The 26780-nt window shown below is 36.4% G+C and overlaps 1 protein-coding gene across 6 annotated transcripts in view; it reads left to right on the plus strand.

Moving 5' to 3' along the window:
* SCEL (sciellin) overlaps positions 1-26780 on the plus strand; it is a 96165-nt gene that overhangs the window by 35034 nt on the left and 34351 nt on the right. For 2 of the 6 annotated variants that reach the window (XM_068676715.1, XM_068676710.1), the window contains exons 2-8: positions 8525-8633; positions 9291-9325; positions 10655-10854; positions 17739-17812; positions 22149-22263; positions 22928-22990; positions 23316-23387. In XM_068676715.1, the coding sequence (XP_068532816.1) occupies positions 17770-17812; positions 22149-22263; positions 22928-22990; positions 23316-23387 (293 nt within the window). In that variant the 5' untranslated portion in view covers positions 8525-8633; positions 9291-9325; positions 10655-10854; positions 17739-17769. Of the gene's footprint in view, positions 1-8524; positions 8634-9290; positions 9326-10654; positions 10855-16318; positions 16417-17738; positions 17813-22148; positions 22264-22927; positions 22991-23315; positions 23388-26780 lie in introns of those variants that run through there. The other 4 variants (XM_068676719.1, XM_068676716.1, XM_068676717.1 and 1 more) reach the window with 4 other exon arrangements.

Genomic DNA, 26780 nt, shown 5'->3' on the forward strand with positions numbered 1-26780 from the left:
CTAACACTCTATTGACAAGTTTCAACATACAAATATTTTATAAAGGCAAGAAGAGAACTCAATCATTTATTCAACTTCTCACCCCACTATGACTTACGTGATATGTGTTGGTTTTGGAAAATTATTCTCTTTTTTTTCACATAGTTTCTTTGTGATTGAAATCTGCACCTGAAATTTATTCCTTGGAATATGCTCAGAAATGCTATTGATCCTTCTACTTCTGTGGACAAGGGAGGGCAACAAAACATCTGAATTATTGTCCAGAGAAGCTTGGAGGGGGACAAGGAGTGAAAATGCCACATCTATAATGCCATTTTCTATTTTACTCCTGCAGCTGACCTACATTTCAACACATATCACAAATCTACCTTGTGATTTTATCTGTCCTTTGAATAGATGAGCAATTTTATTTGACTGCAAAGGTAGTTTTAAGCAAAGGGTCTTAAATATGCACTAGCAAATATACAGTGCTCTCCATAATCACATATGTACATACTCTTCCCATTTGCCATGTAACTAGAGAATAAATTCAGTCTGAAGAAACAAATAAATTTGCTGAATGATTCAGTTAAGTGGCTGAAAGTCAGCCCCTTCACTAAAGAGACTGGCTTATTTTAATACCGAAGCATAAACTTTCAAAAAAAAAAAAAATAATAATAATCTGGTATCACTTTGATGTGGTTTAACCTGGCAGGCAGCTAAGCACCACACAGCTATTTGCTCACTCCCTGCCTCCCCCAGTGGGATGGAGGAGATAATAAAAAAAAGGTAAAAACTCATGGTTGTGATAAAGACAGTTTAATAGGGCAGAGGATGAAGGGATAATAATAATAATAATAACAACAACAATAACAATAATAATAATAAATACTGTACAAAGCATGTGATGCACAATGCAATTGCTCACCACCCACTGACTGATGTCCAGCCAGACCCACAACAGTGGCTGCCACCCCAACCAACTCCCTCCAGCTTTATAGCTGAGCATGCTGCCCTGTGGTATGGGACATCCCTTTGGCCAGTTTGGGCCAGCTGTCCTGGTTCTGTTCCCTCCCAGCTCCTGGTGCACCTCCAGCCTCCCTGCTGGCAGGGACATGAGAAGCTTGAAAGTCCTTGACTCTGCAGGTACTGCTCTGCAACAACTAAACCATTGGTGTGCTATTGGCATTATTCTCATCCTAAATCCAAAGCACAGCAACATGCCAGCTACTAGGAAGAAAACTAACTCTATCTCAGATGAAATCAGGACACAACTTAATCATATTGCTATTTGTTTACATCAGCATCAAATAATTAGGAACAATTTAATACAATTTTAGTTATGTACATTATAAAAATGTTGACCATAGGGGTAAACCATTGGAGTGGCAGTCTTTGGTCAGCCCAAAGGTCTACTTAACCCAATATTCTGTCTCCAACAGTGGCCAAAAGCAGATGCTTAGGGAAGCATGGAAGAACAGGGAAAGCACTGATTTCCCTAAGTGTCCTTATAGGCTCTATCAATTTGTACATTTGAGTCTTAGCCAAATGTAGTTTCTGTTTACTTAGTAACAATCAATGGATTTTACTTTGACAAGCTTATTGCCATTCTCATTCAACTCTTTTATATATCAGTATGTACTAATGCATATATGTGTATAAGTACATGTACACACTCACAGAGCAACAGAGATATACACAGATATGTACAGATATATAGGGAATGGGGGAAAAGATACCTTTCTGCCATTGTCATGTTTGACTTTGATGTGGATAGGGAATGGGATCATGCTCTGTTATGCTTGGAAGGCATACGCAGCAGTTATGTGTGCTGGTAACACAAATGTGGAAGCACCAAATGAAGATTTAATTAAATAGATGGAATATTGTTGCACCGGTCCATCAGTTTTTAGACTGACAATACATTTCCATATAGGTTTTTAAATGACAGGCAATTGTTAATTTCTGTATCACCTAATTCATTCCTAATAATAAAAGATACAGTGATCATTATAACAACAAAAGCTTCTTAGCCCTCACAGATGAATCCAGCACCATACCAAGCTAAAGAGAGAAACCCAATCTATCAGATAAGTATAATTTGAACCTCCTCACATAGATATTATTTTATGGAGTAGATACATCTCTGTATCTACTCTATTAAAAGAACAGCCTGTGGGGATGTCTTCAATGTATTTAAAGTGCCCATGGACAATTCATTTCTTTAAGAAAATATTAGTTAGGTAACAGGAAGGCACGTTCCTCTCTTCAATTTCTCCTTTGGCATCTTTTAACAAGATGTCTTCCCTGAGGTTGCTAACATGGCTTCTTTCCTAGAGCTCTCAATGAGGATTTCTAGGTGATGGGGATATTGCAAAGTCTTGCTTATAATTTAATGAAAAAACACAGCTAATCATAATTCTCACAGTCCCACTACTATTGTAGCCACTCCCATTTGTGTTCTTTGTTAATGATAACACAATAATAAATAAGCTATTTATCAGTAACATGAGCTATAAAACTGATTACAGCCATTCAGCTGGTACCATGCAAATGTCACTTGACTTAGCCAGATTTTTCAGCACAATAATCTTTAGACAACTGATTTTATCAGTAATTTTTATTTTGTTTTATTTTATGTTTGTTTTTTTTTTTTTTTTTTTTTTTAAGCTAAGATAGTAATGGTACTGGTACAAGATTAAGATACACAAGATTAGCATACTGTGGATGAGACTTTCAGGGATTTTTGCAAGATATTCCACTCATTTGCAGAGTAGGGAGGTATTCAAATTATGCAAAAAGCAGGCCTATTAACATTGAAGATTATATATCTGCCATGAAATGTGTTGGCACCTGCTATGATTAGCATGTTTTCTCTATGAAGCAATTTTAGAAAGGGAAACAGAAGAAACTGTTCAGCCATTTTCTGTGGCAACTAAAAGCATTGAAATGGTTTAGACACTTTGCATACTATTTATAGCATTTCTATTTTTTCCTTCTTTAGCTTATGAACTCTGCCACACCTTTTGGGAGAACAATGGGCTGCCAAATACATCTGAAAAGTCACTGATTTCCTAGCATTTAAAAAATGCATATGAAAAAGCTCTGATAGTGCTCCTTCCTGTACTCAGTAAGGTGTGGTTAAACAACCGTAGTGCATACCTTACACATACCAGCCAAAAGGTCTTCCCCAGGAATGGCAATCTGTAGTAGCAGTAGCAAATACAAGCTGGGTTGGCAAATAAATAAATAAATACATACATACATACATTTAAAAAATCCATAAAACCCACCCTTATGCCTGGTGCACTTGTACCAGTCTAAGACTTAATGAAATATTTTTCTCAATTTAACAGAAACATAATCTACTAAAAGTGGTTTAAATTGTTTTGTCTCTGCACAACAGCTCTTTCTACCTGATATTACAAAAAGATCCTCCTCTCTAAATACTTCAATCACACAATTCATAAACTTCTGAAAAATAACATAAAAAGAAAGGGAAAAAATCCAAATATGATATATAAATAATCATTTAGGCAGAGGTGGGATCAATATCTGTATGCTTTAGTAAAAGCATTGTAGAGCGATTCTCTCCAATGAATATTTAAACTTTACCAAGGTAAAATAACTGTGGTAATTGTGATCCCTCCCACAGAAGACACCTTACAACTCAGCCGTTAAAGTAGCTTACTGGCAGAAACGGGCTGCTTTCAAAAGGATCTGAACCCAAGCCTCTCCCCATCATATTTAAGAAGGCCTGTCAGTCAGGTGAAGACCCTGGTGACTGGAAAAAGGAAAATATCACTCCCATTTTTCAAAAGGGTAGAAACGAGCACCTGGGGAACTACGGACCAGAAAGCCTCACCTCTGCCTGGCAAGATCATGGAACAGATCCTCTTGGAAGTGATGTTAAGACATGCAAGATAAGGAGGTGATCTGAGAGAGTCAGCATGGCTTCACCAAGGGCAAATTGTACCTGACAAATCTGGTAGTCTTATATGATGGAGTGACTGCATCAGTTAACAAGGGAAGACTGACCGATGTCATCTACTTGGACTTCTGTAAGGCTTCTGACACAGTCACAGAATGGATGAGATTGGAAGGGACCTCTGAAGATCATCTAGTCCCACACGACATCCTGATCTCCAAATTGGAGTGATATGGATTTGAAGGGTGGACTATTCACTGGATAAGGAATTGGCTTGAAGGCCACACCCAGAGAGAGGTGGTCAATAGCTATGACCAGGTGGAGGCCAGTGATGAGCAGTGTCCCTCAGGGGTCTGTCCTGGGACTGGTATTGTTTAATATCTTCAAGAACAACATAGACAGTGGAATTGAGTGCACCCTCAGCAAGTTTGCACCAAGCTGAGTGGTGCAGAGAAGGAAGGGATGCCATCCAAAGGGACCTGGACAAACTTGAAAAGTGGTCCCATGTAAACCTAATGAGGTTCAACAAGGCCAAGTGCAAGGTGTTGCATCTGGGCCGGGGCAATCCCAAATATGAGTACAGGTTGGGAGAAGAACTCATTGAGAGTAGCCCTGCAGAGAAGGACTTGGGTATTCTGGTGAATGAAAAGCTTGACAGGAGCCATCAGTGTGTGCGTGCAGCTCAGAAGGCTTACTGCATCCTGGGCTGTATCAAAGAGAATTGGCCAGCAGGTCAAGAGAGGGGATTGTCCCCCTGTGCTCTGCCCTTATGGGGCCCCACCTGGAGTGGAGGAAGTATGTGGGGCTGTTGGAACAGGTCCAGAGGAGGGCCACGAAGATGTTCAAAGTGCTGGAGCACCTCTGTGAGGAAAGGCTGAGAGAGCTGGGGCTGTTCAACCTGAAGAAGTGAAGGCGCCAGGGTGACCTCACTGTACCTTTTCAGTACTTAGAAGGGGCTCGTAAAAAAAGATGGAGAGTAGTTTTGCTCAGGCAGATAATGATAGGACAAGCGGGAATGGTTTTTAACTAAAACGGGAGATTTAGATTAGATGTTAGGAGGAAATTCTTTACTCAGAGGGTTATGAGGCATTGGAATAGGTTACCCAAAGAAGCTGTGGATGCCCCATCCCTGGAGGTGTTCAAGACCAGGTTGTACCAGGCCCTGGGCAACCTGATTTGGTGGATGGCATCCCTGCCTATGGCAGATGGGGTGGAATGATTTTTAATGTCCCTTCCTACCTCAACCATTCTATGATTCTGTGAACTTGGGCTAAATAGTCTAAATGATTTTTCCAAGTTGGAAGGTTGTTGCTTTCTCTTTCTGTCCTTTGATATGATATTTCTATCGTTAGGCATGCTCTGAGATAAGCCTAGCAGGCAGATTAGGCAGAGAAATTCTGACCTCTGAACACCAGGGGAGGAAAAAGAGTTATTAATAAGGAGTGCAGGCTCTTGGCAATGCCAGTAGTTAGGCTTTGCAAGGCTGCCCAGGAAATTGCTTATCTACCTTTACAATATACATCCTAGTCTGAGCTAGGATGCCCATGGACATCTCCCATCAAATCAATAAGTTTTTGTTTGTTTGTTTGTTTTTGAGATGTCTTCCCATGTGCAGGAGAACCAGAATCTATAGGGGAAAAGAAATCTACAGGTGGTTTCAGAAATCCTGTGGGGATCTAATGTTGGAATAACCTACCTGTGGAAAAAAAAAACCATATTTCTTATTCCTCTATCTCCTCTCTGTTGCAGCTGTGAATCTTACTGGGATTCATGAACTATTTCTAGCCTAGTTCTGAGTCACAAATATGTCTTGGTAAGTGTGTACCTATTGGCAATATGTTCCCTTGGTAAACTGTTGTCACTAGGGTTGAAATGTACCCTGTACACAGAGTTAGCAAAAGTTCTAAGCATACCCTAATTTTATGAAGTAGGGCTGGAGTGGAAATGAGGGGAGGAGTCACCTTCAAGGGAAAGATGTCACCCCATGTATGAGTACCATTTCCTTACATTTATAGCTTTATGTTTGCTGGGCTGGGTTCTGTCTTCCATAAATCACCCTTTCCTTTTGACTTACTTGTTAAAACTGCTGCATACATATGTAGGTGATCCTAGACCAAGCCTTAGCAAGAAAAATATGTTGGTAGCACAGCAGTGCAACCCTCCTCCCAAATAAAGGTTACATTAACTACCTGTTTCTGCCTGCTAACCCATGCGGGCTGGCAACCTGTCATCATCCACTGCTGACACCTCTGTATGTTATAATTTTGTCACCTTTTGACACAAGTTATGTTGAACATGATTCACTTGGGAAAAATCAGGTTAAATGAGTTGGGCCACACTCCTTAACTAAGTAGGGGTAGACTTGAGCAATATCCCCCATTTGTCAGTGCCATTATCTGTTAGTGTACTCCTTGACATAGTTTTGTCCTTGCCAGTGAGTTCCTTCTGAAACAAACAAACAAACAAACAAACAAACAAACAAACACCTTAGGTATGGATATGTCTAGTAGAAGCCCTGTATTGTTTCTCATAGGAGTGGGGACAAGGCTACACTCCTTTTTGGAAAGCAAGTTTAGCCCTATTGATGCAAACCATGCTGTATCACTTCCCCTTATGCCAGGGAATGGGCTTGGTATGTTTAACTATGTAGGATACATATAGCTATTTTATTTGGATCTTGAAACTGAAAAATTAGAACATCACTTGCTAGAATGTCTTTAAGTCTTTTGGATACAACAATAACAATAATAGCATCTGATATCCTGGAAGACGTGTTTCCCAATCCTAAATAGAAGGTCCAAAGTATTAAAGGACTTTTCTTTTGTAGGGTTGTGCTTATGAAAATAATGTGTTCAGTAAAGTATTCCTTCCTTTTTGGGAGGAGTCACAGAGTTGTATTTGTCCAAAAAGTTGCCTGCTGAGTCATCGCTCATTCCTGTCTCTCTCTTGTGTACCCACATAACAGCTCAACAGGGCTAGGCTGCAGTATGCTGTTTTCATATGATGGCCACTTTATAAACCTTAGTAAGGATTTGGAGGTAGAACAATACTTTGTAGTATGTTTTGTACTTAAAAATGGAAACCCAACAAAAAATGACAAGAAAACCCTGTAGAGAAAATACATTTTAGGAGCTGTCGAGAGACATAGACTTTATAGAAAAATATAAGCTAAAGCTAAGTACATGGAACACAACTATCCTGTTTGGAGAGAGGCAGGAATCAGGAAGGGCAATAACATATTATCACTGTAGGGTGCTACGTAGGTTTGACTTTACTAACACTGAATAAGCCATTCAAATCTAAATGATGGTCTTTCTGAATGAGTTATGTACACTTTTCTGCCAGTGCTACACAACTTTAAAAGTCAACACTCCCCTCTAGAAGCTAGCAATTTATTAGGAGGCATTTTAAGAATTCTTTGACTGACTAAAGAAGTTTGATTGTCAAAGAAGAATTCAAATAAACTTGTTAAGAAATGGCCTCCAAACTTTGCTAGCAGTCTGATCAGCAAGAGATAGAGACACCTGATTACTAATCACTAATGTGTCTATATTACTTTTTAATTTAATTTATTTATTTTTTAAATGAGTTAATATAAGGAGGAATTCTAAGTCACTTCTTGCTTTCCTTCATATGCCTGTGTCAGATCTTATACGCTGCTAATAGGAATCACGCTATCAGAATGATTTTGGTGGAGTTACACCTCATTGTATCAGCTGAGAATTGTGGCTATTTGTGTATGTATCTACTTTTTAAAGAAGCTTATCTCTCTTTTGTTTGTTTGTTTGTTTGTTTTTCCTCGAAAGAAGCAGAGTATTTGCACAATTCACAACAAGTATAGACACAGTGGCAATAGGTAGATATTAAATTAGTGACTGTTGTCACTAAAGCTATTTTATTTTATAGTTTGAACTCACAAAGAGTTCATTCAACTCTGATACATCAATAGGACAGCATGGCCCAATGCTGTGAACTACTGGATTAGGTAAATTGCATCCTTTAGTTGAAAGTCATTGGTGGACAATACAGAGACATATATTCACTTGTATTTTTTGCATTTCTGTGTCTTGACACTGAAAAATCTGTGTCCAGAATACTCCGTCTGTGCTATATCTGGGGAATTTTATCATAGGCAAGGAATGGAATGAGGGAGACATGATTCAAATTTACATAGTCTGATCAATTGTTTCACTCTATGTTTCTGTCCCTCCTTCACTTAAATAGGGCCTTAAAGTAGGGACTAAAACCAAGACTTCTCTAATGCTGACTGCAGAATAGTTCACACAATCTGTGGGTTATACAGAGATCCAGAGGCAAAATTTGAGTTCCTCTGAATTTCTGAAAGCTAAATTTCTTCTGAGTATGGGAAGTTAGTTTATGGGAAATAGTTATGGTTCACTTTCACTGTACACTTATGCTCAAGATGTTGAATTCCTGATATGTGTTACTGCATTATATATTCCTCATTCACCAGGTGAAATACTTGTACAATTACCATTGAGAAAATCAGACAGAATGATTAGCAGTTAGTCATATTTGCTTTAATTTGAAGAATAATTTTTGTTTGTTTTGTTTTGCTTTGTTTGTTTGTTTTCTCTTTTCTTTTTATTTTTCCAGCTTTGAAGCATTAAATAATTACCGTAACTAATGTCAAAAATTTACCAGCCAATAACACCACTGACTGTTGCAGATCAGACAGTCTGGCCTGCTTTTTTCCTAAGCTGAGGTAAGTACCATTGGTAGAATTCCTTATATTTATGCATTTTCCTGTGGAGGTTCTATGCTGCCATGTCAGCAAGACTTTCTTAAAGCAAACCTCTGACTTTGGGTAGCAGAACTGGCTTGCTGTGTCCCATAGTTTTTTTTTTTTTGCTGAGTTCAAAGGTTATAAATACAGGAAAGTATCTATTTAATTTCTATAGACTATTGGTTGCATTTCTTTTTGTGTTTCTCAACATTTTGGCCAAAGAAGGCCATGCTGTGAGACAGGTTAAGTTTATCTCTGATTTGTGAGCAGAACATTTTTGGTTGAATTGAAAATGTCAACAAAGTAATGTCATCCAGCACCTGGACTCTGAAAGAAAAACCCTTCAAAAGAAAAACATATTCTGACGCTCAGGTGTTGTTGTTACAAATCAAAGCTATTTTTCCATTTCAACTGAAAACAGTATTAGAATTTCTTTTTAACTTAATTCCCACTGTGCATTGCTTATGAAGAAGGACTTCTGTTTCATTTGGGAGGCATGCATGTTAGAAATGTAAAACTGCAATATGTATGAACAGAGATGCATTCAAAACATTTTCATCTTGATTGTAAAAATTTAAAGATATAGTATAGCATACTTGAACACACTATGATTGTTGTAAATATTTTTACTTTCAGAAACCTGAAGGCTGAGATGTACAAAGTTCAGAAAGGTATGCTTGCATTCATTAATTGTGAAACTTGTGGTAGGTGGTAGTTTATACTTAGTGTTTTCTGGTCTGTGGCTTCATCAGCTGCATTTCTTCAGATGTAACCAATGTTTAGACGGTAACTGCATGCTAACTACCAAGCCTGTGAAGACACAACCATCAGCAAAAATAAGGACTAGGAACATGGCTAAAGATACACTTACTAAGTTGCTTTTGTCAGTTTGCTTTTTTAGTACTGAATGGTCTTAAGTTTCACAAAAGACAATAGGACTAGGTGACACAGCATCTTGTATAACAACGTCTCGCATATTTCAATATGAAAGCTCCCTGAATATACAGTAAGCATGGGCTTATATAAGATACCTTAAAAACTGACCCTGTGTCTCAAACAGAAACATAGGGTCTTACACAACATTCCTGTCATGGAAAGAGTCCAGAGGAGGGCCACGAGGATGCTCAGAGCTGGAGCACCTATCTTTTGAAGACAGGGAATTGAGGTTGTTCAGCCTGGAGAAGAGAAGGCTCCGAGGAGACCTTAAGATGGCCTTCCAGGACCTAAAGGGAGCCTACAGGAAAGCTGGGAAGGGACTCTGTCGGGGAGTGTAGTGATAATACAAGGGGGAATGGCTTTAACCGGAAAGAGGGTAGGTTTAGATCAGATATAAGGAAGAAATTCTTGAATCTTGGGGCTGGAATTAGATGATCTTTAGGGTCCCTTCCAAGCCAAACCATTCTGTGATTCTATAATGAAGTGATTGTTTACTGCTACTGTCTTTATTAATAGTAAGTCAGTTTTAGCCTACAGAGAAACAAACTGCAGTTATTATAAGGAATAAACAAACAAAATAAAAAGCAAAGGCAGTCTCTTTTTTTCTTTTTACTACTGGCTGTGCTGAAGGAGAAAGTAACTATGCACAGATAAGACTTGAAACAAGATCTCATGTAGGAGGGATTTTCCCCCACAGATGTTTTGCCTCTGCCCACATACTCAAACAAAGCAAATACCTAATGTGTATCAGATTCCAGTGTTCACACAACACTTCAGCAGATTTTTCCTGTGTTGAAATGCACTTTTTCTTTATGTTTGCCTGTGTAAATACCTGAAACACTCTACATGAGACGCAGCCCTCTAACTCTGCAAAATATTTTTCTGTGGAAAATCCATATGAGAGCAGTATATTGTTTCAGATAGTAATTGCTTGGTTTTCTGTTTCAAAGTGTACGCAAGTATTTTATTTTGTGAAGCCCAGCCCTATTGCACTTGAAAAGTACAGCAAGCACAGAAGTATAACAACTTACCAGTACTTTTAATTGATTTGGTATTTCTACAAGGTGCCACCCTTTTCCACACCTCCTACCTCCTCCTTAAGTGACTCAGCCTCTGAAGGAGAAGTCTCTTGGCTTTTCAGACAGCTGGATGGAGAACAACAGTTCAACTCTCCGTCTGCTTTGACTATACCTCACTTGCAGGTATCTCCAGGTTGACTTACCACACTGAACAACACTAGGACACAAACTTCTGCCATATCTAGGTAAGGCGTTTATGTTTCTGCTTATCATATCTGCTTTATCATGTATCAAAAGTCCTACATTTTCAGATGTTCTGTGATTTCTGAGTGTCTAACTTAGGATCACACTTCAAGGGTTATGATTTTCAAGAAGTGCCAAGACCGTGCTATGAAAACCCAGCCCTTAAAGTGTCGTAGTTTAGGTCTTCAAATTTCCTAGACCTTCCTGAAGTCTTCTCTTACCCATACAATCTTAATTAATTGCTTACTTACATTTTATTACTAATTGTATTGCATTTTAGTGTTATTTCTCTCATGACAAACTCACTATTCAGACCACTTTTCATGAATTGCTGTTTTAATGTTATTTTTGCTCTTTGGCTTGGTTTATTGTTTCTTTGTTCTTTCTTCAGAATTTTTATCTAAAATTAAACTGAGAATTATTAAAATCTCATTTACTTGAATGTGCCTTAATTATATGATTTTAAAGAGAAAAATAGCAATAGGTTGCTTTTTAAGAATACACTGCTAGTTAAATATTCGGAAATCATTTCCAGTTTTGCAAAAGGCATAGTAGAAGTATCGTTTCTATTTTGATATTATGACTTATCCACACATTTAACTGAACTCATGCATAAACAGGAAGGGTTTTTCATTTAAAATTTAGCAAAGTGAAAGGAAGTAGGTTAATAAAAATATATATATGATACAATATGAAATTATTACTCCCCTTCTACATTCCGTTAAAAAAAAAGAAAAAAAAAAAAACACATTTAAAACTGATCATATAGTCCTAACTAAAAATCACATACAAATTTGAGTTATGACTTAGCAGCTCATTTTCAGCATACATTAGGGACAGTTCCAAAGCTTAATTTCTTTCAAAACAGAATCTCCTCCGCCCACGTCCTGAAAAACCAGTTTTGAGAGTTCTTTCTGCTACAAATAGATGAATGATTTCTGTTTTACATTCACGTGTTCTCTAGCCCAACCTTGCCTGTCCTAGCCTTGCCTGATTTATCTTTTATTTATATGCACATATTATTCCTGTTCTTTACGAGGGTTGTTATCATTATCAATTCTCTGACATAAAACATATAGTAAAATATTCATTTAAATGCAAATATATTATTTCCAGAAGTTTAAAAATGCATTACATTGCTATTTCTCTGACATGAAACTCGAAAAAAGAATCATTCCAGGAATTTATTTTTGTTGTTCTTTAATGTCTATGAAATAAATCTAGTTATTTTTACATATGGATTTCAGCAAAAGGACAAAAAGATGAATAGATTTCTGAATAAAGAGATACAAGTGGCTTACAAATTTGAAGAATATAAATTATATTCAAGTGTTTGTTTTTAAGCTCAGACTATGTACTTGGTACTGTGCTGTTAGCAGCAGCATTGTTCTTTCCTTTGCATGTCCCGACTTACAATCTTGAACTCCGGCAGTGGATGCTGGTGAGAATTTTGGAGGGAGGAAAGTGTAGCATATGTACAGATCTGCATCTGAGAAGGTGGACTTTTAAGGCTATTTAAAGGATCATATGCTTGTCCGAAACAGCAAATTTATCAACGTGAAGGATGATAGAGATTTGGCTGGCTCTAGCTATGATTGTTGAAAAACAGCCTTTATGTGCAATGAGGAAGTGAACCCATGTTTAGAAAAACAAATTATTATTTAAGTATAGGTAGGGTGATAGCATAGACACAATGTTCTGATAGGATTATGATAGATCTTCATTTGAGGGGAGAAATGATGGGTATAGAGAACAGCAAAATTGGTGTTGACTTCCAAACAAGCAAGATTGCATCTCACACATATGGTTATCTTTTTAGAATTGTAATGATGTGTCTTCCCAGTACCTTATTTCTAAGTCTTGGAGATCCCTATCATTAATCAAGACAAAGAGATTTCAATCAGTTGCTGCTCATCTATGTCTTACTATGTTCAAGAGAAATGATGGACAAAATAACAAAGTTTGCTGACCTGACATAGAATATGTTAACTGAGGGCACAGAAATGTTGTGGTGTTTTAGGCATCTGTGATTAAGTAGGATCAAATGTTGTTTTCTTTAAAATGTCATATCCTTGACATTCATCTCATATAAATGGAAAATAAGTTATGTATTAACTTAAACAGTTATAATGGAAAAATAACAAAAAACAAACAAACAAAACAAACAAACAAACAAACAAACAAACAAACCAAGAAGGTAAACCAAAGTAAACCTTCATTTTATTTAATCATCAATGAAGTTATTCTGGCCAAAATTTCTCCTAGGTTGCAGTGAAAGAATGAAAACCAGTTAAAGCACAAAGGATGTGGTACATTAATGTCTTAATCATCTGTTAGATTTCTAATTGAATAATTCTAAAATTTTGAATTCTGATTACTCACAAGACACCCAATTTTCAACTTACTTTAGAGAAAATTGGGCTTCAAGATGACATTTTAGTGAAAAGTTTTGAATTTGGGATAAAGAACAAAGTATCTGTTCATATTCAAATGGCAGATATTTGTTTGATGTTTTTGAAAAGTTGGAACTTTAAGGACACAGTACATGTAATCAGCAAACTGTGGCTCTGAAGAGCCATGTGTAAGAAACCTGTTTGTTCCATATGGCATTTTATGTGGAAATGCTAAACTCAGAGGCTTCTCTACAATCTAGTTTGTTTTAACAATATAGCACAAGAAGGCAGAAGACAGGAAAATTCTAATACTGTTTGTTTGTTTGTTTTAGAATGCTTCTTCTATAATCTTCTGTATAGTCCAGTTCATGAGTAGGAAGTTTAATATTTTAGACATTGATGTTTGGAAACACTTTATATGAAAAACTGCTGTAGAAAAACAAATTTATTGACTTTTCAGAGAAGAGGGTGTACCTCACATCTACATTTTTAGATTTCCTATGGTGAATTACTTGTACAGTGTGATGATATGCAGTAACTTTAAGCTGAGGAAAGAAATATTGTTTATTAAAAGCAAAATACACGTAATCTAAATATTTATAAATAAGATCTTAGTCACTGTCACAGCTAGAAGCTAAAGAACAAAGATTTTTTTTTGGCTATAACTAGTTCAGTCTAATGTGGAAAAAATGATTCTTACCAGAAATGCTTCTATTATTCTTTGTGTGTGTGTGTTTTTTTTCTTTCCAAAATGCAGCAATGCATATATGTGGAACCTAATTATGTAGAAAGCTACAGCCCAGAACAAAACACAGAAGGCAAGAGAGCTCTGTATTGGAAGAATGGGTGTGTTCAGACTAGCCAAAAACTAGATGGTCTGGCTTTGAAGATTTATGGCAGCCTGAGGTCTTCTGCTGATCAGGATGTGAAAAGGAGATGCAGACACATGAATGTGGCTATTTGTGATAAAAATAGAATTGAAGACTCCTGCTGCTTTCTGAATAACTTGCTACTAGCTTGGAGAGGCATTTGACTGTCTCTGAAGTCATGCTTGAAGGTGTTTTTTTTTTTTTTTTTTTTTTTTTTTTTTCCTCCTGGGTTTCTTTGGGATTGTATTTGGATTTCCACAGAAACATGGAGGATTCTGAATCTAGGATTGGTATGACTTAAAACTTTTTGGGAACAGCTCATTGGACTGGCTGGGGCAGTTTTCATTCTCTTTTAGTTTCCTGACGCTGTTTTAAAATTCAAATTGCACTGGAGATGCATTCCTGTTTGTTTTTGTTTTGCATTCCAGCTGAGTTGTTTTTCTCCAGTGGCTGAGCTCTTATTAAGAATGTCTGAACATAATTTGCTACTTTAGTATAGAGGACTACAACTTCTCTTTCTCAGAACTTAATTTATGGAGTAAAAAGCTTTAAACAAACAAACAAACAAACATACAAACAAAAACAGTGAACTGACTTGCGTGAATAATGTGATGGTTCCAGGTCTTTATAAGTTGAACTTTTTAAAATAACATGATTCTCACAATCTTCTGTCCATTCCTATTTTCACATACACAGATGCGCACACCTTTACATAGACAGATGTTTCACACAACGGTGAAGACCAAGAAAAAAAATGCTTTGAGTTGTATCCTGCCTCTTTATTCAAGATTCTTTTCATTTTTAAGATCTTGAAATTTAAATCTTACTCTGATGATTCTTTATTATCTGTGCTAGAGACTAAAGTAGGTGTTTTTTTAATTTGCATTTTAAATTTTAATGGATTAATCTTTGATATACAACTTGAAAGTACCAAAGCAAGAAGTAAAGCCTGAGGACAACATGACAGTATTCTGTAAGACTAAAGTGCCTGGGTCTGAAATGTCTGAACGCCTGACACATTTTCAGTACTGACTGTACAAAACAGTGAGCTTATTTTTATTTATGTGTACTGCTTTGGAGCTTGAAGACTAGGTAGTAATTTATTTTGGGTGCTATATACATGTGCAACAGAAATATTGTTTTGCCCTAACAACATTAAAAAATGAAAATAAGACAACACAGTTTCAATTAAATGATGGAGAATGAAAGTGCTCTTGTTATGGACTGTTCTTAGTTCTCTGCTGACTTTCTTTTATCATGCATGGACACAAGTGGGAGTAGCAAAATTGTTTTTCAGTTGTTTTTCAGTGTCCCAGCGCCATTAAAGTATGTTTATTTTATTTATTTTTTTTTCTTGTAGATTTTAAGCATGAGTCTCAAAAGGATTGTTTACTTCAAAGATAATTTGTATTTCTGAACTAATGTCTGAGAGTTTCTTGTTTGTTTCATAACAAAGATGCATGACTGACACTTTCTTTGTCAGTTTTGTGAAAAATTTCATATCCCATCATGAATCTATGGAAAAAAAAAGTAGATAGTATACCATGAAGATTACAAAGCAATTTCCTGCCATTTTTAATATGAAATATTTAAAGTGTGATTTTTTTACAAGAAATTCCAAGCCTTAAAATGACCACATTTGGTCTAATTTTGACAAAGAAAGGCTCTGTTTTCAATGTGTTATGATGCATTTCCTCTAGGAAATATCTTTAAAAATCTTGACTAGAAAATATATCAAAGTTCCTTCTACTTCTGTATTTTTTTCTCCAGGTAAAAAAGTCAAGAAATGCAGCACTCATTTCTTGTGAAATATACTGAAATGTCAAGCTTCCTATTATCCAAGGACTAAAATAAATGGCAGTATCAGATGTCCAGCTGGTGCTAAGCTGAAAACATAAATAAATCAGAACCTTTTCTACTATCTTATTTCTTACACAACTGTGACAGTTCAGGAAAATATATAGCAAGACTAGTCATTATCTAAAACTGATTGCTCGATAACCTTGATAACTACTTTAATAGTTTCTAGGAAATTCAGTGCATATCTGTTTAAAACCTTGTATCAGTAATTTTGAAAGGTATTTTGTAACCTATTGCAAAATAAATAAGGCTCATGATAGCCCTGAGCATATTTTTATTGGGTGGGAACCAGACCCAGCAGTCACATGCTTTCTACATGCAGTGTGCCAACATATGTTTGGTACTAACAACTAATGCTCAAAGAGAGGAGTGTGGGTCAGAGCTTTTCAATCAACATGTCAAAATATTAAACTCCTATAAACATCTGGAACTTCAGAGCTGGGTAAGAAATATGTGGACTTTTGTACTCCAATATTATTTTTGTATTTATATCTTTACTTTATAAAAAGATCTGTTTATATCCAGGTATTTTGTTGGTTTGGTTGGTTAGCATAAGCTCTTTTAGCAATCATCTGGCAGTAAAAATATACCAAAAAAAATCTGTTCTACGCACAATTCATTGTGGCATCCACTGGAGTATTTCATTTCCATGCTTTGTTTTAAGCATTGCTTTAATGCCTTTGCTAAGCTTTTGCCAAAATTCAACATCTTCACCTTGTATCAGTAAAGAAACAGCCATAGGCTCTGGTCTGTCAATCCACTGTTTACATCTGTAAATACACACAGAGAACAAGGAATGTTTATGATTTTTAATGATCACCCCTGTCACAAAAATAGTTTTGTTGTCATCTCTAAATCTTAGCAGTATAACAAGTGGAGCTGGTTGGGAGCATTTCAGCTTAATGTTGGTTTCTTGGGAAAAGCTGCTTTCTAAAAAAAAAAATAAAAATTAATTAATTTGCAGAATTTCTAACTAATCCCTAAAGCGGATCAGTTTTGTCCACATGCTTAAGTTAATGTTAGAATTGTTGATTTTTTATTTCTGAAGGGAGATTTTTTTCATCTTTAAAATATCATTATGTTCTACTTGATGTTTTCTGTATAAAACTGATAATGGAAATTCAGAGTTTCAAAGTACAACATGAAATCTTTTGAGTGACTCAACTCCCATATATATATGTATTTTCAAATCCTCATATTTAGAAGCTTGTTTTTTAACCTCATTTGGGACGTGGAAAGAAGTCAGTGACTTGAGAACTGCTGCAGGGGAGAAGAAACACCTCCTCCTCCGTCCCCAGAGCCTTGTACTAGCTGCAGGCCACTGAAGCTGTGAGACCTGTCAGCGGAGCTGGGTGAGCCCATGTGTGCTCCAGGCACTGCTCGGAGCCACTGGCTGATAAGATCTTCCCATTCAGCTCATCATCTCATATGAGTCTTCATTACTATATCTTTTCCTCTGAAGGCTCTCATCACCCCACGTATACTCAGGGAAGAAGCTCCAGACAAGGAGAAGAGAGAGATAGGCACAGATGCAGGGCACGATAATATGTTGTCATAATGAGGGATGGAAAAGTGAACGCCATGTCTGAGCTTCATTTCAAAGAGGTTGCAGCTATCTCTAAGTCATTCTATCTTACTAAACTTGTAGAAGGAGAAGATCAAAGTGGCAAATGAATTTATGCTGGCTTTTGAGCTGATTCCAAATCTCACAGACGTCTTTTTTTTTTTTTTTTTTTTTTTTTTTTTTTTGTCATTCTCTTCTAGATACCCACAGAAGGACTCCCCAGTGAACAAAATGTCAGCTTTCAGCATACGAAAACAATCTCCTAATCAAAGCGGTAATACTGAGTCTCCTTCATTTTCCCTCTGGGCACTTAGAGCTTGAAGCACAGCCTCCTTGCCTTCCTGTTTGCAAGCACGGCCATACCCATTGTGCAGCTACCTTTCCAGGGCACACCACCACTCTTTGGCAGGGGACATGCTAGCTGTGGGATTCACAGTCAGACCCACGTCAGCTGCAAAGCCAGCAGTGTTGTGTGTAAACTTCTGCTGGCAGAGATTCAGGCCAAACCACCATGCTGGGTAGCAAGCCAGGCAGTGTGGTTCAACAGGGTGGTTCCTTGTGGGTGCCTTGTGGAAACTGCAGGGCAGCATGGCAACTGGGAGGGTAATGGGAAGGCAATATCTGTCACCTTCTGACTTGGGAAATAAGGAGAATTTGAGGAGAATTACAGTGTAAGGAAGGAGGGAGAAAATCTGTTTAATCCTTGTCAGATAGGACATAGGATTTCTAAAGACTTAGATGTTTTGAGGTGTGTTGAGGGCCTGGTTTTGGTGAGATATTAGAGGCTGCAGTGCATCAAGATGGTTGTGGCCATGCTTTCAGTGCTAGCCAGGACTGGAAGCAGCTTGACCACAGGCATGAGCACTGTGCAACCTGCCTGGCAGATTGACTGCAAACAGCTTTATTATCTGTGGGTTTATCTATTTACAACTTTCAAGAACTTGTGCTGATGTTTCCATTCGCTGGAGGCTGTGCTCAGGGTGAGGCAGCCCTGCTGCAGAGCAGCAGAGGGCAGGGAGGGGATGAGCTCGCTGCCCTCTGAGGAGAGCTCTTCAGAAGCAGCAAAATTGGACATGGACTCTGGAAACTGGTTTTGGGGGCTGGCACCCTGAAATAGGCTCTACGACCTGTCCCCCTTGAGCTGGAAATCAGCAGTTTATTTCTAATGTTCAGTACTTGCAGCTGAATTCATCTGGAGTTTGAGAAGTAATTCCTCTGCTCCCGTTTTCAAGCTCTGCTGAAAAGATTAAGGTTAAAATAGTGAAGAAGCAGTAAATGGAAAAAAATAGAAAGAAAAAAATTGAATGGTAAGCAGAAACACCATTGTTCAAGTCTCTCAAACCGCTGCCAAAATAAGAAGGGAATAAGTTACCTGCACTTATGTGACTCAATATTTAATTTGTAATTGAAACTTGGGAGGTAATTGATTAGACCAGAAATGAGTACTGTTCAGCAAATCCTAGGCCTTAAGCCTTAGAAAATTACTTGTGATGTTTCTTGAAAAGAAAGGTCAATATGTATCTTTTGACTGCTGCCTTTATAGGAGACCTCCTGAAGCCTTGTTTGTGCTAAGTAATTAAAAAAGTCTTGTTTTCTATGAATTCCAAGTGATTTTTGGGTGGGTGATAGGAATTGTTCTAAAATGGCATTGGAAAAGAAAAATATTGTATATAACAGGCTAATTTTAATAGCTGGGTATATACTGAGTATTTCTTCAACATATCAGTGTGTTTAGGTTATGTTCCTGTCATTTTTTTCAAGATTCAGAGGAGGTTATGGTGGAAAGCACAGCAAAGATTTAAATGTATTGCAGACTGTTGAAAGCACCTCTGGCTAAAACTATTAATATGAAAGGAATGCTGGAGTTATTTCCACCCCTTCAGTTGCCATTAGCTATCAGTGCTGAAGAGAAGTTTTATCTCTGAATGCATATATTTGAACTCATATTTTTCTTTTTTTTTTTTTCAATGCAAATAATTGCACCAAATTAAAAATATCTTTGTATTTATGAAAATAGGAAGCTACAGTTTTTGCTATTGTATCTTCATTCAGGTTCTTTTTGGCTGTTTTTTTTTTTTTTTGTGTGTGTGTGTGTGTGTGTGTTTGTTTTGTTTTGTTTTATATGTAGGTTCATCGAAGTGCCTAGTACATTCCAGTCATTACTAACAGCATATTCAAAACAATAAATATTTCAAGCAAATGAACTTCATATAGTCTTGTTTGCCTCTTACAATGATCTCCATGCAGTGATTGTGAGACAATGACATTTAAACTAATCTTCATCCTCTCTTGCGTTTGCATGAAGTGAAATAGATTTTTAATAGATATTTTAATGAACTGTTGGAGCTATGCAGGCAAGGCTATGATGTATGTTTCCTTCCTTCCTTCCTTCCTTCCTTCCTTCCTTCCTTCCTTCCTTCCTTCCTTCCTTCCTTCCTTCCTTCCTTCCTTCCTTCCTTCCTTCCTTCCTTCCTTCCATCTTGAAGTCTTTAGGTCAGGTTTCAATAAATATTTTTAAGGGAAAACTATCTAAAGTGGAAGTGAACAGGTTGATATGGAAATCATGCAATAAGGATAGATGACTTTGTTCTTAACCTACTGTGATAGTCAGCATGTTCTTATATATCCCATCTTTGATGTGCCTATTCGTTTTGTAATAATCTCAAAGGACTGAATCTGTGCTGGTCAAAAAAAGAAAAGCAAACCTTGGGATGAGAACCAACAGCCCTGTTGTGACAGCAACACACATACATGCTATTCCATCCCTGCTTCTTAAATGTATGTCTCTTCTCTTGGAGAGAGCTAGTCCAACAAAAAGCCAGAGTGCATGCTTGCAACTAAGCAAATACAAATGATGAAGAATCCAGTCCATGAACTCCTTCACTGGTCTTCTTTTATTTATTAATCTGGTCGTATCTATAGTGAATTGCAACAGTTAAGAGCAAGCACGGTTTGGTTTGCAGTCAGCTATAGATTTTTAGATTGAATTTTATCATAATATTGCAGTGTTTTTCTTTCATGAAGGAAATGTATTTGAAAGATCACTCTTGGCCTCTGTTACTTAAAGTAAATGTTTTGGTGCTTTGTTATGATTTTGTGTTCCCCTCACTGTAGCTATTTGTCATTTTTCATGTTATCACTGCAGCTGAAATTCTTGGATCAAATGCAAGAACTATACTTTCTAATAAATCACAGCAGAATGCCAAACACAGCTCTGACAAATGACACAATATGGACTGTGAAGTGTGATCTTTCTATACACAGCCTTTACAATCTAATGTCCCTACTGACCACCAGATAATAACGTCCTGAAATCTGGTGGTGTAGACGTTCTTTTGCATGGATGCTCAAGGATTTACGACTTAGTAGAAAATCATTGAAATCTCTTAAAAAAAAAACCAAAAACACAATAAACTCAGTATTCTTAATCAGTCAGTTTGTTGATTAACTGGATACTAATGGTTTTGTGTATTTAATTTTTCAACTTTTGTTTGGGAAGTTTGGGCACGTATTACAATTCAAAAATGGAGTTTCTATTAGGACTCAACTTACAGTCTTCCATTTTAAAGGGAAATGTTGTAATGGTAGCAAAAAATATTCCATTTCAAAAAGCATCCTATTTGAAAGGATATGATATGAAATTTAGTGGGAAGAAGAACAAACGGGAATGATGGACAATAGTCTTTGAATATTTTTCCTTGCTCCTGGGTCAAACTCCTCATAAAGAGAAACCAAAGGAAATAAACATCAGATTTCTAACATAGTGAAGAATACATATTCATATAGATCAATTGTTATTGTTAGTCACTCAATATACTAGATATTAGCATTGTTGGGCAAAGATTTTAGGTTGTTAGCATAAGTAAGAAAGATGTCTGATTGTCTGTCTGTCCTGATAACCTTTAAAAACATAAAGGTATTGCATTTATAAAAAGTTAAGTAAAAATAGATAGCTGTTTAGAAAAGAGAGCTTTCACTCTCTTTCAGCCACTCCGTTCAGCCACTGAGGTAAAAGCTTCAGAGGGAATCTGACCCCTTTGAGGAACCTGAAAATCCACACATGGGTTGAGTGTGGGTGGAGGACCATGTGATCATCTCAAGATTAGCGTTCATTTGAAATTTGTATCTTGTCACACATCTGAAAATCCAACCACAGACAACCCCCTGAGAAATAAGATTCATTAGGTTAGCTTTCCTGGAATTACAGTTGCATGTATACTTTATAATTCCTTTATCAGATCTATAAAACTTGTTTATAGTAAAAAAAAATATAACAAGCTGTATCATATTAGGGACAAAACTGAATTCAGTTTGGTAAACTGGTCTTCTGTAAGTCTGGTCTTCTGGTCTTCTAAATGGTCTTCTACAACCTTAAAGGTTGTAGGCATTAATCTGCAAACTTTTCAAGAAGAGTCTGTACTAAACAGGATCTTCAAACATGTTTGTGCTTTTTCTTTTCTGATGTTAAAAAAAGTATTGTGTCTGTATCTGATAGCTGAAGATTCAATCTGTGCTGAACTTCTACAGATTTCAGCTCTTCTAACAGTACTTTAACTTTCCAAAGCTTTCCCATACTTTCATTTTCAAGACACTTTTCTCTGCATTTATAGATAATAAGAGCCCTTCTGTTGCAATTAAAAGCAGACAAGTTGTACATGATGCTAACAAGCGACGGACCCTTTTGCAAGATAACAGTTGGATAAAGAAGAGACCTGAAGAGGAAAGGTAGGAAAGATCTGAAGTACATTTCTTCTGTCTTTGGTTTAGTGTTAGTTAGTTGACAATCTGGGATTGTCAACTTTTTCATGAATTACATTACCTAAAATTACATAATTTTCATCAAATAACTATTACTTGATGAAATATTGATTGCCTTTCGGAACTATTAGTCTGTTGGACTTTCACTTTTTTTTCATCAGGACTTTTGTGCAATGATCATTTAATGAGATGCAATGAGTATCTCAATCTTCATCCCTACATGCAAAATACACATTTAATATATTTCAGTTGCAAGAATACCATCTGACTCATTTTTACAGGTGTGAAGATTATAAATATTGACAAAATTGAGTTTAGTGAAGTTGGAATCATTTGAAATTTACTGGGACTTATATTACAGTAGAAACTTTGTCTTGAGACCAGGCCCTCATTATTTGGTCCATGAACAGTACATAGGAAGATATGATAAAAACATTCCAAAATGTCTGTAGTAATCCGTAGTAATCTAACCTGGAGATGTGTGGTTGGTGTGGCTACTGGTAAATGACTGTAAAATCTTGTTGAAGACATGAATCTTTTGCCAAACACAAACAAACAAACAAAAACTACTTTTTTTTTTTTTTTTGATAATTCAAATTTTAGCTAACCACTGTCTTTCTTTTCCTTGAAGTGCTGATGAAAACTATGGAAGAGCAGTGCTTAACCAGTACAAATCCCAAGATAGCCTACACAGGTATAGTAGACTGTCTAAATGTCTTTCTAATGATATTGACAAAGAAAACTCATGACCCCTTTACTATATCGTGTTTATAGCAAGAGCTTTCTTTAATCAATTATAGTGTAGTCATGCTGCTTCCATTGCAAATCCATTCTTATTGTTCTTATTGTAAATATGACTTAATTGTTGAGTTAATGGATGCAGAGTTGGATCCGTTAACATCTGAATGGTCTGAAATTGTGTATGGTACTTTAAAATTTAAGACCTATGCATTGTTTTATTTGTGACAAGTTGTTTGATAAAAGCAGTTACCAAATTGTCATTCTTAACCTTTTTATAGCAGTAGCACAAATGAAAAGGAAGATCAGAAAACTGTACTTGGACGATACAGGTCTGATACTACCTTGGACAGGTAGGGCTGTTTTCCATATGTGTTGTATTTTGTGATTCTCATATGTATGAGTGGACTTAAACATGAAGGTGTGAATGAAATAAATTATATATTAAGTTTTGTATTTATTAAGTGTCTAAATAGAAGATCATGTATGATTTTTGCATGAACTGTAAATGAGACAAATGGAAGTATGATTTGAGAGAAGGTTCTTTCTGATGTCTTGCTCTTCTTCTTTTGTATCAATTTCTGTGCATTCTTGTGCTCATAAATGTACATATCCTTGTACAGATGAACTATCCACTTTCCTGCTTGTCAAACTATAAATCAGAATCCTATCTCCAATAGTCAAGCACAACATGTCTAAAACCATAGCTCTTTGCAAATCTTTACTGCCACTTCATAGAGCGATCAGTACAAATATCAGAACCATATATTTATCTTAAAATTACTTGTTTTGAATGTCCTCTCCAGCTTTGACCTCTGTCAAGACATGACTACACCTGTATTTTCAGATTCTTTCTGCATCACTTCTTCAAAATTCAGTCAACATTATTATCTGGTATCAGCAACACCCCAAGTCTATCAGCACCAGAATTTAAATGCACACTCTGGAAAATGTGCACGTTTGTTTGGATCGTGGCTCTTTGTAATTTTGTTCAATGATCCTTACTTCTTGTGTTGTAGGAAACAATGAAAAATTGTTGCATAAAATCTAGTGTGCCCATGGAAGGCTGAGATAGAATGGGCTACAGAGCTCTTTATCACCCCTACATCAATTATTCCATGGGCTGGTGGATACAGGCTCCTACTGTATTTGCTTCCTCATTATGAGGAAGCCAGTCTGTAACTTTATTTTGCCTGTTGCTCTTCTCCATATCTTTTCTATCTCCGTATTAGTCTTTTTGATCTTAGGATCCACTTCAGAACATACCTTCTATATGTACAAGAGCATAACAATAGCTTCAGGTTCATTTGTTATTCCTTTTCTTATACTTCATAATATTGAATTTGCTCTTTTGAGTGCTGCTGAGAATTGAGCTGTCGTTTTCACAATATTGTATGTATAACTCCAAGACCTCTTTCCTGAGTGATAATAGCTAGTTCAGAGATCAATTGTTTTTCTTGTCAGGCATTACTTTGCATCTAAGAAAAATGAATGTCATCTGCCATTTTAGAAATCTGACATTTTAGCAGATGACTTCTGAAAACTCTGCCAGTCAGCATTTGTTTTGACTACCATGAATTAGTGCCATTGGCAAGCAACATCATCTCACTTTTCTTTTCCAGATAATTTCTGAGCATATGGAAAAACACAGGTCTTGTACAGATCCCTCTTTCCACTCAAAAAAAAAAAAAAAAAAAGCTATTAATTCCAAACCTTTGTTTCTGAATTTTTAACCATTTATTTATTCATGAAAGAACCTTCTCTATTACCATGCAGTAGATGAGCTTATTTAAAGTCTTTAACAGGGAAGTTTCTATGAGTCTATCTGGAAATTCAGGTAGAATATATCAGCTATATCACACTTACACATATACTCATTGACTTCAAAACTAATTTTGAATCTTTAATGTCCTGCATAGAATCCCTGACTATTACTTTAGAAGTTGTAGGGCAATTCCAGTTTCTCCAGCATTGCTGAACATCATTTTTCCTTGGGATGTGCACATCTCTATCTCTGCATGACTTTTTGTTTTATGCTGAGATAATATAGATGCCTGCAGTATTTTAGGTTGTAAGCTGCCTGTCTTTGTGTTCTCGTACACGCAAATATCTAAGATAAATAGTTCTTATTATGCAACAGATGACAAAAAAAAAGAGAATACATAGAGAAAATATTATATATGTGAATATGCATTTCTGATAATTTGGATTATGTCCATTAATGGACTGAATATTGTTGGTTCTATCTTAAAATTATCAAAATGAGGAAGCTGCAGTCAAGTAGTTTATTTTTTTCTCAGTCATCACTCATCTTCTCAAAACTGAAACATAATCATTCCAGGATTAATTTGTGCACACCCATTGCCAGCAGACAGTTCTGCAAGGGAGGACCACGTGTTCTGCATCTCCTCAAACTTGCAACCTAAGGCATAAAAGGGTGTGGTGATGTATTTTCCTTTAGCACCTCTTTGTAGCCTGCAGTCAGATTTGGTACTTTTGCTTCCTCTTTGAAGGATGTTCTCTACCAGGTACAATTCCTTCATTTTCTTATAAATTGTTTCTGGCAAGCATACCCATAGTAAAGAAAATCTCAGCTTAGAATAAACTAGTCTCCAGAACTATTGTTTAGTTGCCTAAATTGTTAAAAAAAAAAAAAAAAAAAGCAATAAGAAAGCTTTTTTTTTTTTTTTAAATCTTTTCAAAAGTCGTGGTTGAAAAATGGAGTATGATTCTGGAATGTAGAATAAAATCTAAAGCTCTGTTCTAGCTTGACAGTTCTTGAGAAGAATATCCTTAGTATTAGAAATCTCTCTCAGCCGTTTATCAAGGTATTGCCAGTCATGTTGTCTACATGGAAAATAATTTCTATTAAAAAAGATCATAAATAAACTGATTGAGGAACAAAGGAGTAATATTTGGTTCTTCACAACATGTAGAAATCTGACAGTGAAAGAATATATACATTCCATTTTAAGTACAGATCTGCTTCCTGGATACTGCCATTTCCATATTCAAAGAACCTATTGTTTGATATGAATTTAGCCTAGCCTAATATTTACAAAATTTGAACTTCATTTTTAATATTAAGGTCCTGGAACAGATGTTGGGGATGACTACATGTTTGCACCATTGGTTGCAAGCATAAGTACAGCTGACCTGTTAGAGATCCACAGCTTGACTGCAGTAGATGCACATATTATGAGCATGTAGATCTACACATATCACAGAGAAAAAATGCAACATTCAGATGCGAGGAAAAGATTTATTTATCCATGTATTCCTCTCTTATTAATAGCAACTAGCTAAATATTAAACAAAAGATGGAAGAAAGCTTAAAAATCAGATAGTGACAATTAAAATATTTTTATTTTTCCAAGTACTAAATGCTACTATGTCCAGAATAACTTCCAGGAAGAATAAATACTAACTGTATTTATAGCAGTCAAATCATGGGATATGGGACTGAAGCAAAACAAACAAACAAACGAAAAAACATGTTCATTGTCTGCTTTATTAATAATCTAATCCTTTGAAATGGTAGAAATTATTAGAAAAGGAATTGAGAGCAAACCAGACACCACTGTTCAGTCATGGTATGAACCAGTTCTTCACATCTTGAACACTGAATGCAATATTCACTTAAGTGAAGAAAATACAGTAGATCCTGAAGAGAAAAAAAAAGGGAGGGGGGAGGAAGGTCAGAAAGTATGCTTGCAGGTACAGAATAGCTTTCATATGCAGAATGT

Source organism: Anas acuta, chromosome 1 (assembly GCF_963932015.1).
Source record: "Anas acuta chromosome 1, bAnaAcu1.1, whole genome shotgun sequence".
Classification (NCBI taxonomy): Eukaryota; Metazoa; Chordata; class Aves; order Anseriformes; family Anatidae; genus Anas; species Anas acuta.